The sequence below is a fragment of the Suricata suricatta genome, chromosome 17 (assembly GCF_006229205.1).
Source record: "Suricata suricatta isolate VVHF042 chromosome 17, meerkat_22Aug2017_6uvM2_HiC, whole genome shotgun sequence".
NCBI classification, from domain to species: Eukaryota; Metazoa; Chordata; class Mammalia; order Carnivora; family Herpestidae; genus Suricata; species Suricata suricatta.
In genome coordinates, this window is record NC_043716.1 from 34,830,532 (window position 1) to 34,843,039 (window position 12,508).

Genomic DNA, 12,508 nt, shown 5'->3' on the forward strand with positions numbered 1-12,508 from the left:
GGAGTGCACGGGGCTGCCCGGGGCCGCGCGGCTGGCAGAGCTCCCCGCGCCACGCGCAGACCGTAAAAGCCGGCCAAGGGGAAGTGGGAGGGGGCTCATTAGGATTTTATTTGCGATGCAACAGCTTGGCGGAGGACTGTTCCTAGCAGATCTCGCGCAGTAGCGGCGCGGGGTCCGCAGCCGGCGCCGGGAGGGGCGGGGAAGCCGCGGACCCGGTGACTGAGCCCCCTCCCCGGATGCGCCGGCCCCTCCCCGGGAGCCTTCCCTCCGGCCGCCCCCTCCCCTCCTTGGCATCCTCGCCCGGCTCGATGCTTCCTTTTCTGCAGCCCCCGCTGCGCTCCGCGGGGCTCCCTAGCCCCAGCCCGAGCTGTCCGTCTCGCGGGGAGTCCGGGAATCGCTTCTGAACTACGGGGCCGACAGCCGGGGTGGAGAAGGGAGATCCCGAAGGGACCCTGGGGAGAGGAAGGATGGGGGAGGGAGCGGCTGGCGGCAGGGCGGAAAACTTTACCCTCCTCGTCTTTCCCTCTCCTCCAGAAGCACCCCCCGCCAGGAGCCCAAGTCTGGCTAATTTCCAGGAGGTGCTGCTGGCTGGATGTGGGACGGGGGGGGGGGGGGGGAGTCTAACCGTTTTCGTTTTGAAGGTTGAGAAAGGCAAACTGGTTGGGGGTTCTTAGCTCCAAACAATAAGCCTGAGGCTGACCGGAACAAGTCCTCACCCCTCACTCTTTTTGGGGGAGCGAGGGTCAGATTTTTCCGTCTCTGCTTGCCCTACCAGATTTCCTATCAACCTAGTGGCCCACGGGGCCCTTTGGGGAGTCCTTGTCTGCTGGAGGGTGGAGAACCGCCCCACTCCCGAGGTCCCTGCAAAGTCCTACCACCTCCAGCCTGCCAGGGGTAATACCAAGAACTAGTATTTGGGTAACACGGGCTCTTCCCAAAACCTCGAGGTTCTCACCCAAACAGACCCCCCTCCCACCCCAAACCCCCAAACTCTGCCTGGAAAGCCCATTACTGCAAGGCAGCGGTTTGGCTAGGATCAATTATTAACAGTTTTTTTTCCTCTTTCATATTTAATGCGGCTGCGGGTCCCATCCCAGGCAATCACATTAAGGAAATAGCACTGCAAATTGGTAAGACACGGTACTTAGTGTAGGACGAGCCAGATTATTATTTTTTTAAATATATTCAGTGCTTTTCATTTAGGGAGAAGAATCTAGCAAAGGGTGGCTGTTATTTTTAATTGGATCTGCTTTATTTGGCAACTTTTCTGAGTTCCGGGGCAGGGAGAGAGACGGTGAAAGGAAGACAAGCCTGTTTATATTTTTGTTTCCTCTCTCCCTGCCCCTTCTTCTGTTCAGTTACCCCTTTCTCTGCTCCTTCTCACCACCACGCAGAGCCAGTTGGAGTTAGGTGTGCTGTGATGGGCTTTCAGCTACCCCTACATCATCCATGGCTCCCCACCCCAGGACCGGAGCAATCTCGCCTCCCAGTTTCCCTGAACTTGCTTTAACCAAACTGCGAGCCGAGCAGGGGCGGAAAAGGAGAGACTATTGCAACCATAAGTTATCTGTGAGCCCCTGGCGCTCCCTTGTCCACAGGCTCGAGTTGATAAATGGTTGCAATTGGGTTGCATGTGAATTGGAGTGTGCTGGAGTTGGCGTCTCTAAGTGCAGACCCATGTTTGCGGTGTGTGTGGGAGGGGGACAAGACACACATGTCTGCTCCCATGTGGCCAGGAGATCCAAGCTTGTGATTAAGGCAGGGTGTACCTAACCCGACTGGAGGGGCCAGGAGATCTCTCTGGTGCGGCTGAACAGAAGCCACTCTCCCTTAGCCCAACCCTCCTCTTACCCCCCACCCCCAGACCCTAGAGCCAGGACCCTGCAGGTCAGACACCTCTGGTTAGTCTGGTGGTGCCGGTGGCGGGGGGGAGGGGCTTTAGCCCTGGTGGGCTTTGACCTGAGTCCTGACCGGCGGAGACCCAAGTGGAGAAAGAGATGGAGAGAGAACCCGAGGCAGGCAGGCGAAGCTCTGGAGCTGCTGAGAAGCCTGATTGGCTCCGCTCTGTCCAAGTAACTCTCACCTGGAGGTGTCAATAGCAACTCCTGGCCCATCTCTGGGACCCCTTCTGGGGACTCAGAGGCCCAGGTCCCCTCTCTGCCATGCAAGATGGGGAGTGGAGACCAAGGGGTGGAGTGGAGACCCTCCTCTTTGAAGGAGAACGTGGGGGCCTTTCATCCCCCCCTTCCTTTCTTTGATTCTATCGCTGCTTCTCTTTCAGCCAACCCCTCCGCCAACTGGCTGCACGCTCGCTCTTCCCGGAAAAAGCGCTGTCCCTACACCAAATACCAGACGCTGGAGCTAGAGAAGGAGTTTCTGTTCAATATGTACCTCACCAGGGACCGTAGGCACGAAGTGGCCAGACTCCTCAATCTGAGTGAGAGACAAGTCAAAATCTGGTTTCAGAACCGGCGGATGAAAATGAAGAAAATGAATAAGGAACAGGGCAAAGAGTGAAGCCCCCTCCCCCGGGGCCCTCCCTGCCCCTTCCCCATCTCACGCTTATTTATAAGTGATGGCTCTAAGGCCAGTGCTGTCTGGGATGCGTTCCAGTGAATGGGGAAGGGAGTCTTTTCTCTTCAAAGCCCTTTTCTGCACCTAGAGCATCTCCTTTGCCCTTACCTGTCCTTCTCTTGTCCCTGAGCCTCAGAAGGAAGTTTTGTTGGTTTAGAAGGTAGACGTGTAGTTTGGTTTCTAACAAGGTGACGGGCCACAAGGAAAGAGAGGCCCTAGTCAGCCCCTAGCCGTCCCCTGGATTTTTCTGGGAAGCCCCAGCCTCTCACTTCCAGCCTACCTGTGTCCACCCCCCACCCCGTCCCTGTCCTGAGTCACCCAGGGACACTCCAGCTGCATACAGCCCAACAGAAACCACATACTTAAAGCCTGGAGCCCACAGTGATAATGGGGAAAGCTCACAGCCAACACGCAAATGAAGTGACACCCCAAATGCAGACCATCGCACCCCAGATCTGGCAGAACAGCCCTCAGGCCACCAGCAAGCCCAGACTCTGCGCTTGATACAAATACACTGCATCACAGTACCATCTCTATGGAACCCCCAACTATGCCCCATTTGAACTCAAGGGCAAATGGGGTAAACTCAGCCCCTAAGCTGGTGAGCTGGAAGAGGCAAGGAATGGCAACAGTGCTCTTACGAAGGTTTCTTAGGATTTATGAAGGTGTTTCTCTCTCTCTCTCTCTCTCTCTCTCTCTCTCTCTCTCTCTCTCACACACACACACACACACACACACACACACATTTGTTTTGCAGGAAATGTTTAATTCTGCATGTTGTTTTCCTCTCCTTCCAACAAAAGGAGGTCAAATCGTGGGTCGTAAGCCTTGACAGTGTCGTCTGTCTGTTCATCTGTGCCCCGCTTGACACAGACTGTAGCCTCTCTTGCCCCACGCAGGCCCTGCGTTCTTGCACATCCTCCCCAGCTCTGAAATGGACTCTGTTCGGCCAGCTCCACCTTGCACCAGCGAATCAAGCCGCCCCTTGTAGAAAGCCCCCGCCACCCGCCACCCTCCGTCCCCTGCTAGCTCAGCCCTACTGTAGGCCGGGAAAAGCCAGAGCAGGAGAGTCCTATTGAGAATTTATTGTGAATCGATTCAGGAGAGCTCTCATCTGGGGATAACTTGTGGAGCACAGGGAGGAGCAGAGGGGCCTGGCACATGCCTCCCCATCCTGCCCACGTCTGGACCCATGCAGAGGAGCCGAAGGAGACCTCCCCTGGCATCGGGCTTTGCCTCCCTCGACTCTGGCCTGGCTGGTGGCCTGAGCGCGAGCTTCCTGGGGGGACGTGGTTCTGCGTGCAGAGGAAAGAGGCAACACCGCATCTAAGCAGCTGGCCGCAGCTCACCCTCTGCTTCCCTCCTTCCTCCCTGCTTCCCTGGAACTGTCCAGTCCCCTTCAATTCCATGAACTCTTCTTGCTCCCGCTTCTCCCGACCCTGCAAGGGGACATTCCAGTAGAACTTCTTTGCTTTGTCGGTGGCTGTCGTGAAATTGTGCTGTGTTTTGTGATTTCTTTGGGGGTGATTGTCTCGCCTGTTTTCAGTTGTCGCTTATATGGGAGGGGGTTGTGGGTGGGAGTGGGAGGGTGAGGGGCCTAGAGCTCTGACTGTCTGTTTTGGAAGAAAAAAAAAACAAGAAAAAGAACAAAAAATATATATCACTCTAGAAAATAAATCTCTCCTTGTGTCTTATTCTGTGTTGGCTCTCCTCACCTGGCCAGAAGTAGAGGTCCTTGTTCTAAGAGGGCAGCTTGGAAAACAGAGAGACTCCTGAGCTTAGAGGCGCCTCCTTAGATCTTGCAGGGCAGGACTTCCTGGGGGGGGGGCTGCTGAGAACTGGTCTGGACCCCAGGTCCCAAGATCTCTGCATACTGAGCAGGAGCCTTCCAATAGGAGAGCCCAGGGACCGAGAGAGGGACGGAAGGAAAAGATTAGTGATTTGGAGAAGGGTCTGGGTCTGCAGGGAGCAATGCGATCTTGCCCCCAAAGTCGCATCCGAGACCTCCCCACCAATTCCCGAGCCCTGCCGCTCCTGGAAGTAGTTCCTCTCTCAGCTGCCTGAGAACATCACCTTGGTTTGGCCACCTAAAAATCTCACGCAAGTGAGGAAGGCATAACTTCCTTCAACTATTCCCTGCAGCAGGGCGACTGAGTATAGACGGAGGCCTTAGGAAGGCCAGACTGTCCTATCCTGCGCTCAAAAGAAGGGTGAGCCCCTTAGGGTTCCGGCCGGCACCTGGAGTTTGAGGCTCCACTTGGAGGCCCCGCCGCCAAGCAGCAGCCTTGATACGAGGCGGGTTCAGTTTGGTAGAGGCAGCGGCCAGGCAGGCGGCTCCCGCACGCAGGGAGAAGGGATGGAGTGTGCAGCAGGAATGTCTTCGGAGAAAACCAAACTTCCCCCTCCAGGCGGACCCCAGGACTAAATTCGGCTTCCAGAGGCACCTTTCTGTCCCTATCAGACTGCGCTGTCCCCGCCAGGACCTCTTCTGAGGGCCGGGGTCCCACGCAGCCCTGCGCTTCTCAGCCAGGCGTTGGTATTCGGCCTCTGCCCGCCTCCGCGGTGGGGGAAGCGGCCGCCCGCCCGCCTGAGCCGTCCACCGGGCCCACCCCAGCGGCGCAGCAGCCCGCGGAGACCCTGCGGGTTGGGGGTAGAGGTGGGGACAAAGCGTGGCCCGAGTGAGAGGCGCCTGGAAGTGAAAAGGCCAGGCCAACCCCTCTCCGGCGAACGAAAGGACGAACTAAATCGGACAGATGGCAAAAGGCAGGAGGAAGCGAAGCTCCTGGATCTGGCAGGGCTCCGGCCCCGCAACCTCCAAGGAGGGTTCCATTCGGGTTATGAAAGGAATTGGGCCTTAGAGCTTGTGCAGACTAGGCTCCCTCCGCATCCTGAGCTCCCGGAGCCGGCGGGCGCGGAGAGGGAGCGGAGCAGGCGCGCTTCCGCCCGGGAGCGAAGGCGAAGGCGCGGCTGGAGCGGGACGCGGAGCTGCGGGGTTGGGGGGCGAGGCCTCCCGGGGAAGCCGCCGCCGGCGTCTGGGTCCTGAGCCCGGGGTGGCTTCTTTAAAGACAAACAAAGGCGACGATGCGGAGGCCGGGAAGCCGGAGATGGGGAAATCTGTTGTCATAAAAGAGAGCGAGAGATTCAGAGAGGGAGACCGCGCGAGTGTGAGACAGAGAGAAGCTGGGAGAGGAATTCAATGCCGTGTGCGCAGCAATAAAAGAATATGACCGCTATAAAAGTTTATAGCGTATAAATTTCTGAAGGTTAAGAAACTAAACGGCAGCAAAGCAAACAGTGAGGGGAAACTTTCCGGAGCTCGGGGAGCCCGCAGCTGGGCCTGGGCTCCGGGGCTGGCGGCCGAATGGGTGGGCCTGGCTCCGGAGCAGCCCCCACCCCCACCCAGCCCGGGGCCTCAGGCCCGGCTAGGGGTTTCCGGGGCCCCAGGGGGCAAAGAGGGGAGAAGAGGGACAGGAGAGGGAAGAACACTTTGTTGTCACAATTCTGACTCTTGTCTTTGTTCCCTGCACCCCCTCCAAGATCGGGCATCATAAATGAGAAGCCCCCTGCACACACGCGCGCGCGCGCACACACACACACACACACAAGTCCGGCGGGGCCAGACGTCTGGGCGCGGGCAGCCTCTTGATCCTTTTACGGCCCCATCCCACCCTCCCTGGCCTCCTCTCCCCCCACAAAAAGCCCAATTGTTTCTCCTCAGAATCTGAAACAATCACGTTGCGTTTGAAAAGTGCTCGGCTTCCCCCCTTTTATGCGCCATAAACGACGCACTGCTTGGTTGTCTCCGCCAGAAATTAGGGGTTTGAGGTGTAGGGGTGGGGGCGTCGGGGGTAAGTATGAGAGGAAAAGAGCTTATGGTTTCTATTTTTTTCCTCCCTACCCCCTTGCCTTTTTTTTTTTTTTTAGCTTATCTTCACAATTTCATGAGCCATTTCCTGATTTCCGATGCCTTTTCTCTCGCCTGCTCTCGTTTCCCTCCCCCTTTTCTGCTAATAATGAAAGTTTCTCCTGCAGGTCGCCTCCGTGGCTGGCTCTCCGGAGAAACTGGCGGAGCCCGTGGCGGCGGCGCCTTTTCTCAGGACGGCCGCTAGATGGCACCCTTGCTCCACGCGAAAATCCCCGGTGCGGCGGCGGCTGCGGGCTCTGGCGGCGGCACAGCGCACCTTGGTCGGCCCTCAATCTATGAACTGAGCGCTACCAAAAGTCATGAATAATTTGCGCGTAATAAAAATACAGGGTTCATTATGGCCGTTTTCCCCATTTTATAGATTTCAGATATAGGGTGTGGCCTCCCCTCCTTCCCCTCAAATGGTCAATTTCCTGAATTTCCCCCAGGAGGAGGTCTCAGTGCTTCTCACCCAGTTTCTGTGGTCGGAGTAGGGCAACCAATGCATGAAAACGGGTAGTAGTTGTAATAATAATAATAACAATAACAATAATAATAATAGGAAATGGGCAAAATAAAAGAAGAGAATTGGTTCGGCAAAATGAGATTTTCTGGGAGGGGAGCTAGAGGAATGTCTAGCCGGATGCGGGTGAGCAGGTCAAGTGAAAGGGGCGAGCGGGTAGAAGAAGGTCGGATGAAGAGGAAGTTGCCCCCGAACGGGATCAGCAGGAGAGGGAACCGGGAGAGCCAGCCCAGGGTTTGGGGGTTACAATTTGGGGGAGATAATGGATCTCTGGCTTTGGTGGGGATTCGTCGGTGCCCAAAGCCGGCGGGGCGGCTCAGCACGGACGGACGCTTCGGAGCCTTCGTACGAGTCCGGGGCTGGGCGCGCGCCGGTGATCCAGGCGCGGGGCAGGGGCTCCCCAGAACGGCGAGGCGCGGAAGGTCTCTCACATGTTCTCGGTGGTTCTGCGCGCCCCAACTTGGGCAGCTAAACAAAGTGGGCGCTTTCCGGAAGGATGTGGGGCAGGCATGGCGGCACGAAGCAGGAGCTCGGGTCTCCGCGTTCCGTGACTTCCAGGTGAGAGCGCCGGTCCCGTGCGGCCCTGCTCCTGGCAAACCTGGGGGACAGGCGTCCTTCCGAAATTTAGCAGCTGGAGCCCGGGACTGGGGGCAGTTTTCCTTCTGAGACCCACGGGCTGTCTGGCCATAACCCTTTTGATTCCAAATTTCCCATTTCCTCCTGGCCCAGCCTGATTCGTGTCCCCCAATCCGGACAAACCTGCCTGAGAAATAGACCCCCGCACACCCCCTCATTAAAATGAGCCCCGCCGCGGTCTCTCGTCTCTTCCCCCGGGACCCGGTGCAAAGAGACAAGCGGAGTTTCTCAACTTGAGTTTCTCTAATAAATCTGCGCTCCATTGGGTGTTTATAAATTATCTCCTCGCTCTTTCTTGTTTTTTCTTATAATAGAAACATTTTCCTTCCATCAGGAATTTCTGGCACCGTGTGGGGATGATTTAGAACAAGTCATTGAATTTCTACCTCACTGGTGAGTCCTCAAATCATGACCATAAAATCCCCCGCACTTGATAAAAATGTTCTCTTCGGCAACAACTTAACTCTGCCTTCCGTTGCTTTACCGCCCCCTCAGCCTTGTACTGAAAAATCCAAGACCCTGGTTCTCTCCCCGCCTTTTCTCCTTTCTCTCTCTCTCCCTTTCATCCCCTCTCCCATTCTCCTGATTCACTCTTGAAGGACCAAGTGGCCCTCCTGGTAATTTCCCCTTGGAAAAAGCTTATGGTTTCATTTTTGCAAAGATTGGGGTAAATGGGATCCCCCAAAAGCACCCTTTACCCGAAGCGAACCACTCTCTCCTGAATAAACAATGGCTTGACGGTGTTTGTAGAGCCTCTAGCTTTGTTGTTAGAAATGTTCTTTCTTTCTCTCTCTCCCTCCCTTCGTTCTTCCCTTTCCTTGGCTGGTGAGCCAGTTCAGGAGGCCATCGGTTGGGACGCTTCTCAAGCCGGGCCACCATGGCCAGCAGGCTGGTAGGCTGGGAAAGGCAAAGGCAGGAGAGTGGTGCCCACTCACCTCGGCTCTCTATGCTGTGCCTCCGGGCCCAGGTCCTCAGGTCTGTAGAGAGAGCTGGGTTGAACTACAGGTTCCCCAAGAGGAAAGGAGAGAAAATGGGGGGGACTCTGTGGCCTTCCTGCATCTACCCCAAGGTCAGTTTAGGCAGTGACCATGGCTCAAAGGATGCTGAAGGCTGCAAAGTGCCCCCGCCCAGCAGATACTCTCTTGCAGCCTCTACCTAGAGCAGAAGAGAGCATAGCACAGGACAGGGAGCACCAAGACCAAGTACCTGGGCCTCGGTGAATGCCCAGCAGCCGCCTCCAGGGCCCTTCCCTCCCTTTGATGTGCTGATGGCCATGGGTGGTGGAGCCGTCTCACCCTAGGGTGCTGCAGAAGGTGCCAGGGAAGGTTGGGAGCCAACTGAGCTTGGCTAGTAGGTCCCAAGGCCTGGGTGCAGGAGTGGGACAGGCCAACCTGGTGTCATCCTGCTAGTGGCATCCCGGGCCCCTTGCCCATCACACAAAGGTGCCCCCCCAAAGCACTGACTGGAGACCCTCTCTCCCCATCCCAGCACTTCCCTCCAGGCCAAGAAGGCTGTGCAGAACTGTGGAACTGGCCGTTGCAAGGCAAACTTTGCTCTCTGCTTCACCAGTGCCCATTAACCAGAAAGTTTCTATCCCCCCTCCTGGACCCTCCTCATGCCTTCCGGGACCCCTTCTCCAAAGAAAATCCTTGCTTGTTTGTTTAATGAGGGAAAGTTGGTGAGTGGCCTGGATGGGGCCAGAGGAGGTGGTGTGGGGGCTCCAGAAAGGGGATGGGGGCAGGTGCTGGCCACAGCTGAAGGAGGTGAAAATCTCAGAAAGTCACCGTTTGCGCCGAAAAAAACCCCCCATAATCATTCTCATTTCGGCTTTGTCACCCCCACCGCGCTGCAGTAGGGCGGTGGGGCGATCGAAGCTGCAGTTTATAGCTGTAGAGGAAAGAACTCGTAAAATGCTAACAGCTTTTATGCGCTGCGGCATAAACAACAACAGACTCCGGCTTTATTGCGTTTTATAGTTTGTTAAAGAGTTTACAGCCGTTTTTTGGGGGCCGGTTACCCAGCCAATTCCCTCCACACGATAGTTAAACCTTTATCAATAATAAGGAAATTGATCATTAAAGCCTTAAATATGACTACCTCGTTTGTCTGAAAATATGTTTAGGAGAGGAAGCTGTATGATTTGATAACTTGTATTAAAATACCAATTACATTTATAGGACCTTTTAAAACTCGGCGCAATTAAACCGTGTTCTTTTACATTTTTCCGAAGCGACCCTGACATTTAAAAAGACTCCAACTGCCTCGTTAAAATCGCGAAATTAACAGCGTGCCTACGCCTGGCGCGTTGTGTATGTGTGTGTGCGTGTTTTTTTCCGTGACTCCCCCACATCAGTCTTTGGGGGTGGTCTGCGAAGGTATTTGATTTGTTGTGAGGCGAGAGATATCTCATTAATGTAGGTAGTTAAACAGATTTAATCCGTATTCATTCTCTCTCACCCCCTCTCCCTCTCCCCCTCTCTCCCCCTCTCCCCCTCTCTCTCCCTGGGTGTTTTTTTTTTTCCTTCCCCTCCTTTTTTTTTTTTTCCTGCGCCCTCCTCACTCCCTGGCGCTCTCTCGCTCTAGCTCTCTCTCGCGCTCGCTCTCTCTCGCTCGCACCCTCGCTCTGCGTTCTGTCCGGGAGGAGTACGGAGAAGCCAATAGGATGCGGGGTCTCTAATGGATGCAAATGATCATGAAAAGACAGTGCAAAATATGAAACAACTCATTTGCAGGGAAGTAAATCACCGAAAACTGTTTATGAACTGGCATCCCTTCTTCGAAATGTAAAGCGAGGACCTCTTTAAGTGGCGGTATATTTTTGTTTGGGGGGTGGGGGGTGGGGGGAGGGCGAGCGAGCCGCGGCTGCCTAGCAAGCTTAGACTTTTGGAGGCTTCGCTGTGCTTTTCTATTCCTGGAAATCACAAAAAGTGTGGCGGCTTCGAGATCTTCTTCGCCTTTTCTTTCTTTTCTTTTTTCCCCCTCCTCCCTTTCCCTCTCCTTTCCTGGCGAGGGTGACTAGGAGCCGGCGAATCCGCGTTTTTTTCTCTCTCTCTCCCTCCCTTTCCCCCTCCCCACCCCCTCCCCAACAGCCCCCAACTACCGCCGCCGCCGCCGCCGCCGCCTCAAAATTCAATAAAATGAGCTCTTATTTCGTCAACTCACTGTTCTCCAAATACAAAACCGGGGAGTCCCTGCGCCCCAATTATTATGACTGCGGCTTCGCCCAGGACCTGGGCGGCCGACCCACCGTGGTGTACGGTCCCAGCAGCGGCGGCAGCTTCCAGCACCCGTCGCAAATCCAGGAGTTCTACCACGGGCCGTCGTCGCTGTCCACCGCTCCCTACCAGCAGAACCCGTGCGCCGTGGCGTGCCACGGGGACCCGGGCAACTTCTACGGCTACGACCCGCTGCAGCGACAGAGCCTGTTCGGTGCGCAGGATCCAGACCTGGTGCAGTACGCCGACTGCAAGCTCGCGGCCGCCAGCGGCCTGGGCGAGGAGGCCGAGGGGTCAGAGCAGAGCCCGTCGCCCACACAGCTCTTCCCTTGGATGCGCCCGCAAGGTGAGCTCGCGGCGGGGCCGGCCGGGGAGGAGGGGAGACCCGAGGGCCCGACGCCGGGCAGGGGGCCGGGCAGCGTCCAGACAGGCCGGGAGCCTTTCCTCCGGCTCCTGGAAGGACGGCCTGCTGCCTTCCGATCGCCTCCCATTTCTTTCCTCCTCCCTTCCTCCCTTCCTTCTTTCCTTCCTTCTCTCCTTCCTCCTTTCTTTCCTCCCTCCATTCCTCCCACCCTCTCACCCTCCCTCTCTTCCTTCCTTCCTCCCTTCCTTCCTTCCTTCCTTTCTTTTTTGTTTCCCTTGAAAGGGGGTCGCTAAGCGACATTTCCTGAATCCATAAACCCCTCACCCTGCCTTACTTTTCCTCTTCTCATCCTTTTTTTCCTCTTTTAGTGTTTTATGGGGGTAGTGGAGCGAGGGTGGTGGGAGTGGGGGCGCTCAACTTTTGCACTTCTCAATTGCTTTATAGTTTAATTACCCTGAAGAAACTTTTCTTCTGGGGCAGAGGCTCTGGGGGCTTTTCAAGGTGGGTCCATTCGTCCCCATCCTGGCTTTTTAAAGTCTTATATCCCCCCCCCCCCACACACATCTTTCCTTCTAAAGTTTATGGCACTTTTAATAGATTTGAACCACCCCTACCCAACTCTGGTGCTGGTTACCAGGGGAGGGGGCTCCCCCTTTCTGGCTTCCTTAGATTCAGTGGTGTCTGACCCCCCTTCCCCCCTCCCCTCGCTCCGCTGACCGCGGCCTCCCAGCGCCCCCGCCCCTGCGCGGGGTAGAAGGTCCCCTGCCCTTATTATACTGGTCTCCTAGGCTGGTTCACGAATCTTCCAACCTTCTCCATCTCTGCCCCCTCCCCCATCCTCCCCTCCCCCCTGTCTCGCCCTTTCCCCCATTCCCAGCAGCCGCCGGACGCAGGCGAGGCCGACAGACCTACAGCCGCTACCAGACCCTGGAGCTGGAGAAGGAGTTCCTATTTAATCCCTATCTGACTCGCAAGAGGCGGATCGAGGTATCGCATGCGCTGGGACTGACAGAGAGACAGGTCAAAATCTGGTTCCAGAACCGGAGGATGAAGTGGAAAAAAGAGAACAACAAAGACAAGTTCCCCAGCAGCAAATGCGAGCAGGAGGAGCTGGAGAAACAGAAGCTGGAGCGGGCCCCGGAGGCGGCGGACGAAGGCGACGCGCAGAAGGGCGACAAGAAGTAGGCTCCAGCTGGGACTGCCAGGGTCGGGGCTGCCCTCCGTCCGCGGGTCCCCCGACCACGCCGCCGTCGCCCGCCCCCGCCCGAGAGCGCTCTGGCCCCGCTCGCGGG

At 56.4% G+C, this 12,508-nt stretch overlaps 2 protein-coding genes across 3 annotated transcripts in view; both read left to right on the forward strand.

Annotated features, from left to right (window-relative positions):
- The window catches only part of HOXB9 (homeobox B9), a 3,551-nt gene extending 1,034 nt beyond the window's left edge, over window positions 1-2,517 (forward strand). The window contains exon 2 of the mRNA XM_029927919.1: window positions 2,282-2,517. Within this exon, the coding sequence (XP_029783779.1) occupies window positions 2,282-2,517 (236 nt within the window). The remainder of the gene's footprint in view (window positions 1-2,281) is intronic.
- A 7,862-nt stretch (window positions 2,518-10,379) lies between these two features.
- HOXB8 (homeobox B8) lies at window positions 10,380-12,481 on the forward strand. 2 transcript variants are annotated; one of them, XM_029929218.1, is made up of 3 exons: window positions 10,380-10,447; window positions 10,727-11,198; window positions 12,094-12,481. In XM_029929218.1, exons 2-3 carry the CDS (start codon window positions 10,775-10,777, stop codon window positions 12,399-12,401), a joined length of 732 nt encoding a protein of 243 aa, XP_029785078.1. In that variant the 5' UTR covers window positions 10,380-10,447; window positions 10,727-10,774; the 3' UTR covers window positions 12,402-12,481. The 2 variants fall into 2 exon arrangements, with proteins under 2 accessions (XP_029785078.1, XP_029785080.1); XM_029929220.1 differs by having other exon boundaries at window positions 12,097-12,481.
- Window positions 12,482-12,508: the final 27 nt, after the last annotated feature.

Excerpts from the sequence above, each read along its gene's own strand:
- HOXB8 (XM_029929218.1), top strand. The coding sequence starts at position 10,775 with ATGAGCTCTTATTTCGTCAACTCACTGTTCTCCAAATACAAAACCGGG. Across the intron at positions 11,199-12,093 it reads CCCTTGGATGCGCCCGCAAG|CAGCCGCCGGACGCAGGCGA; the intron begins GTGAGCTCGCGG and ends CCCCATTCCCAG.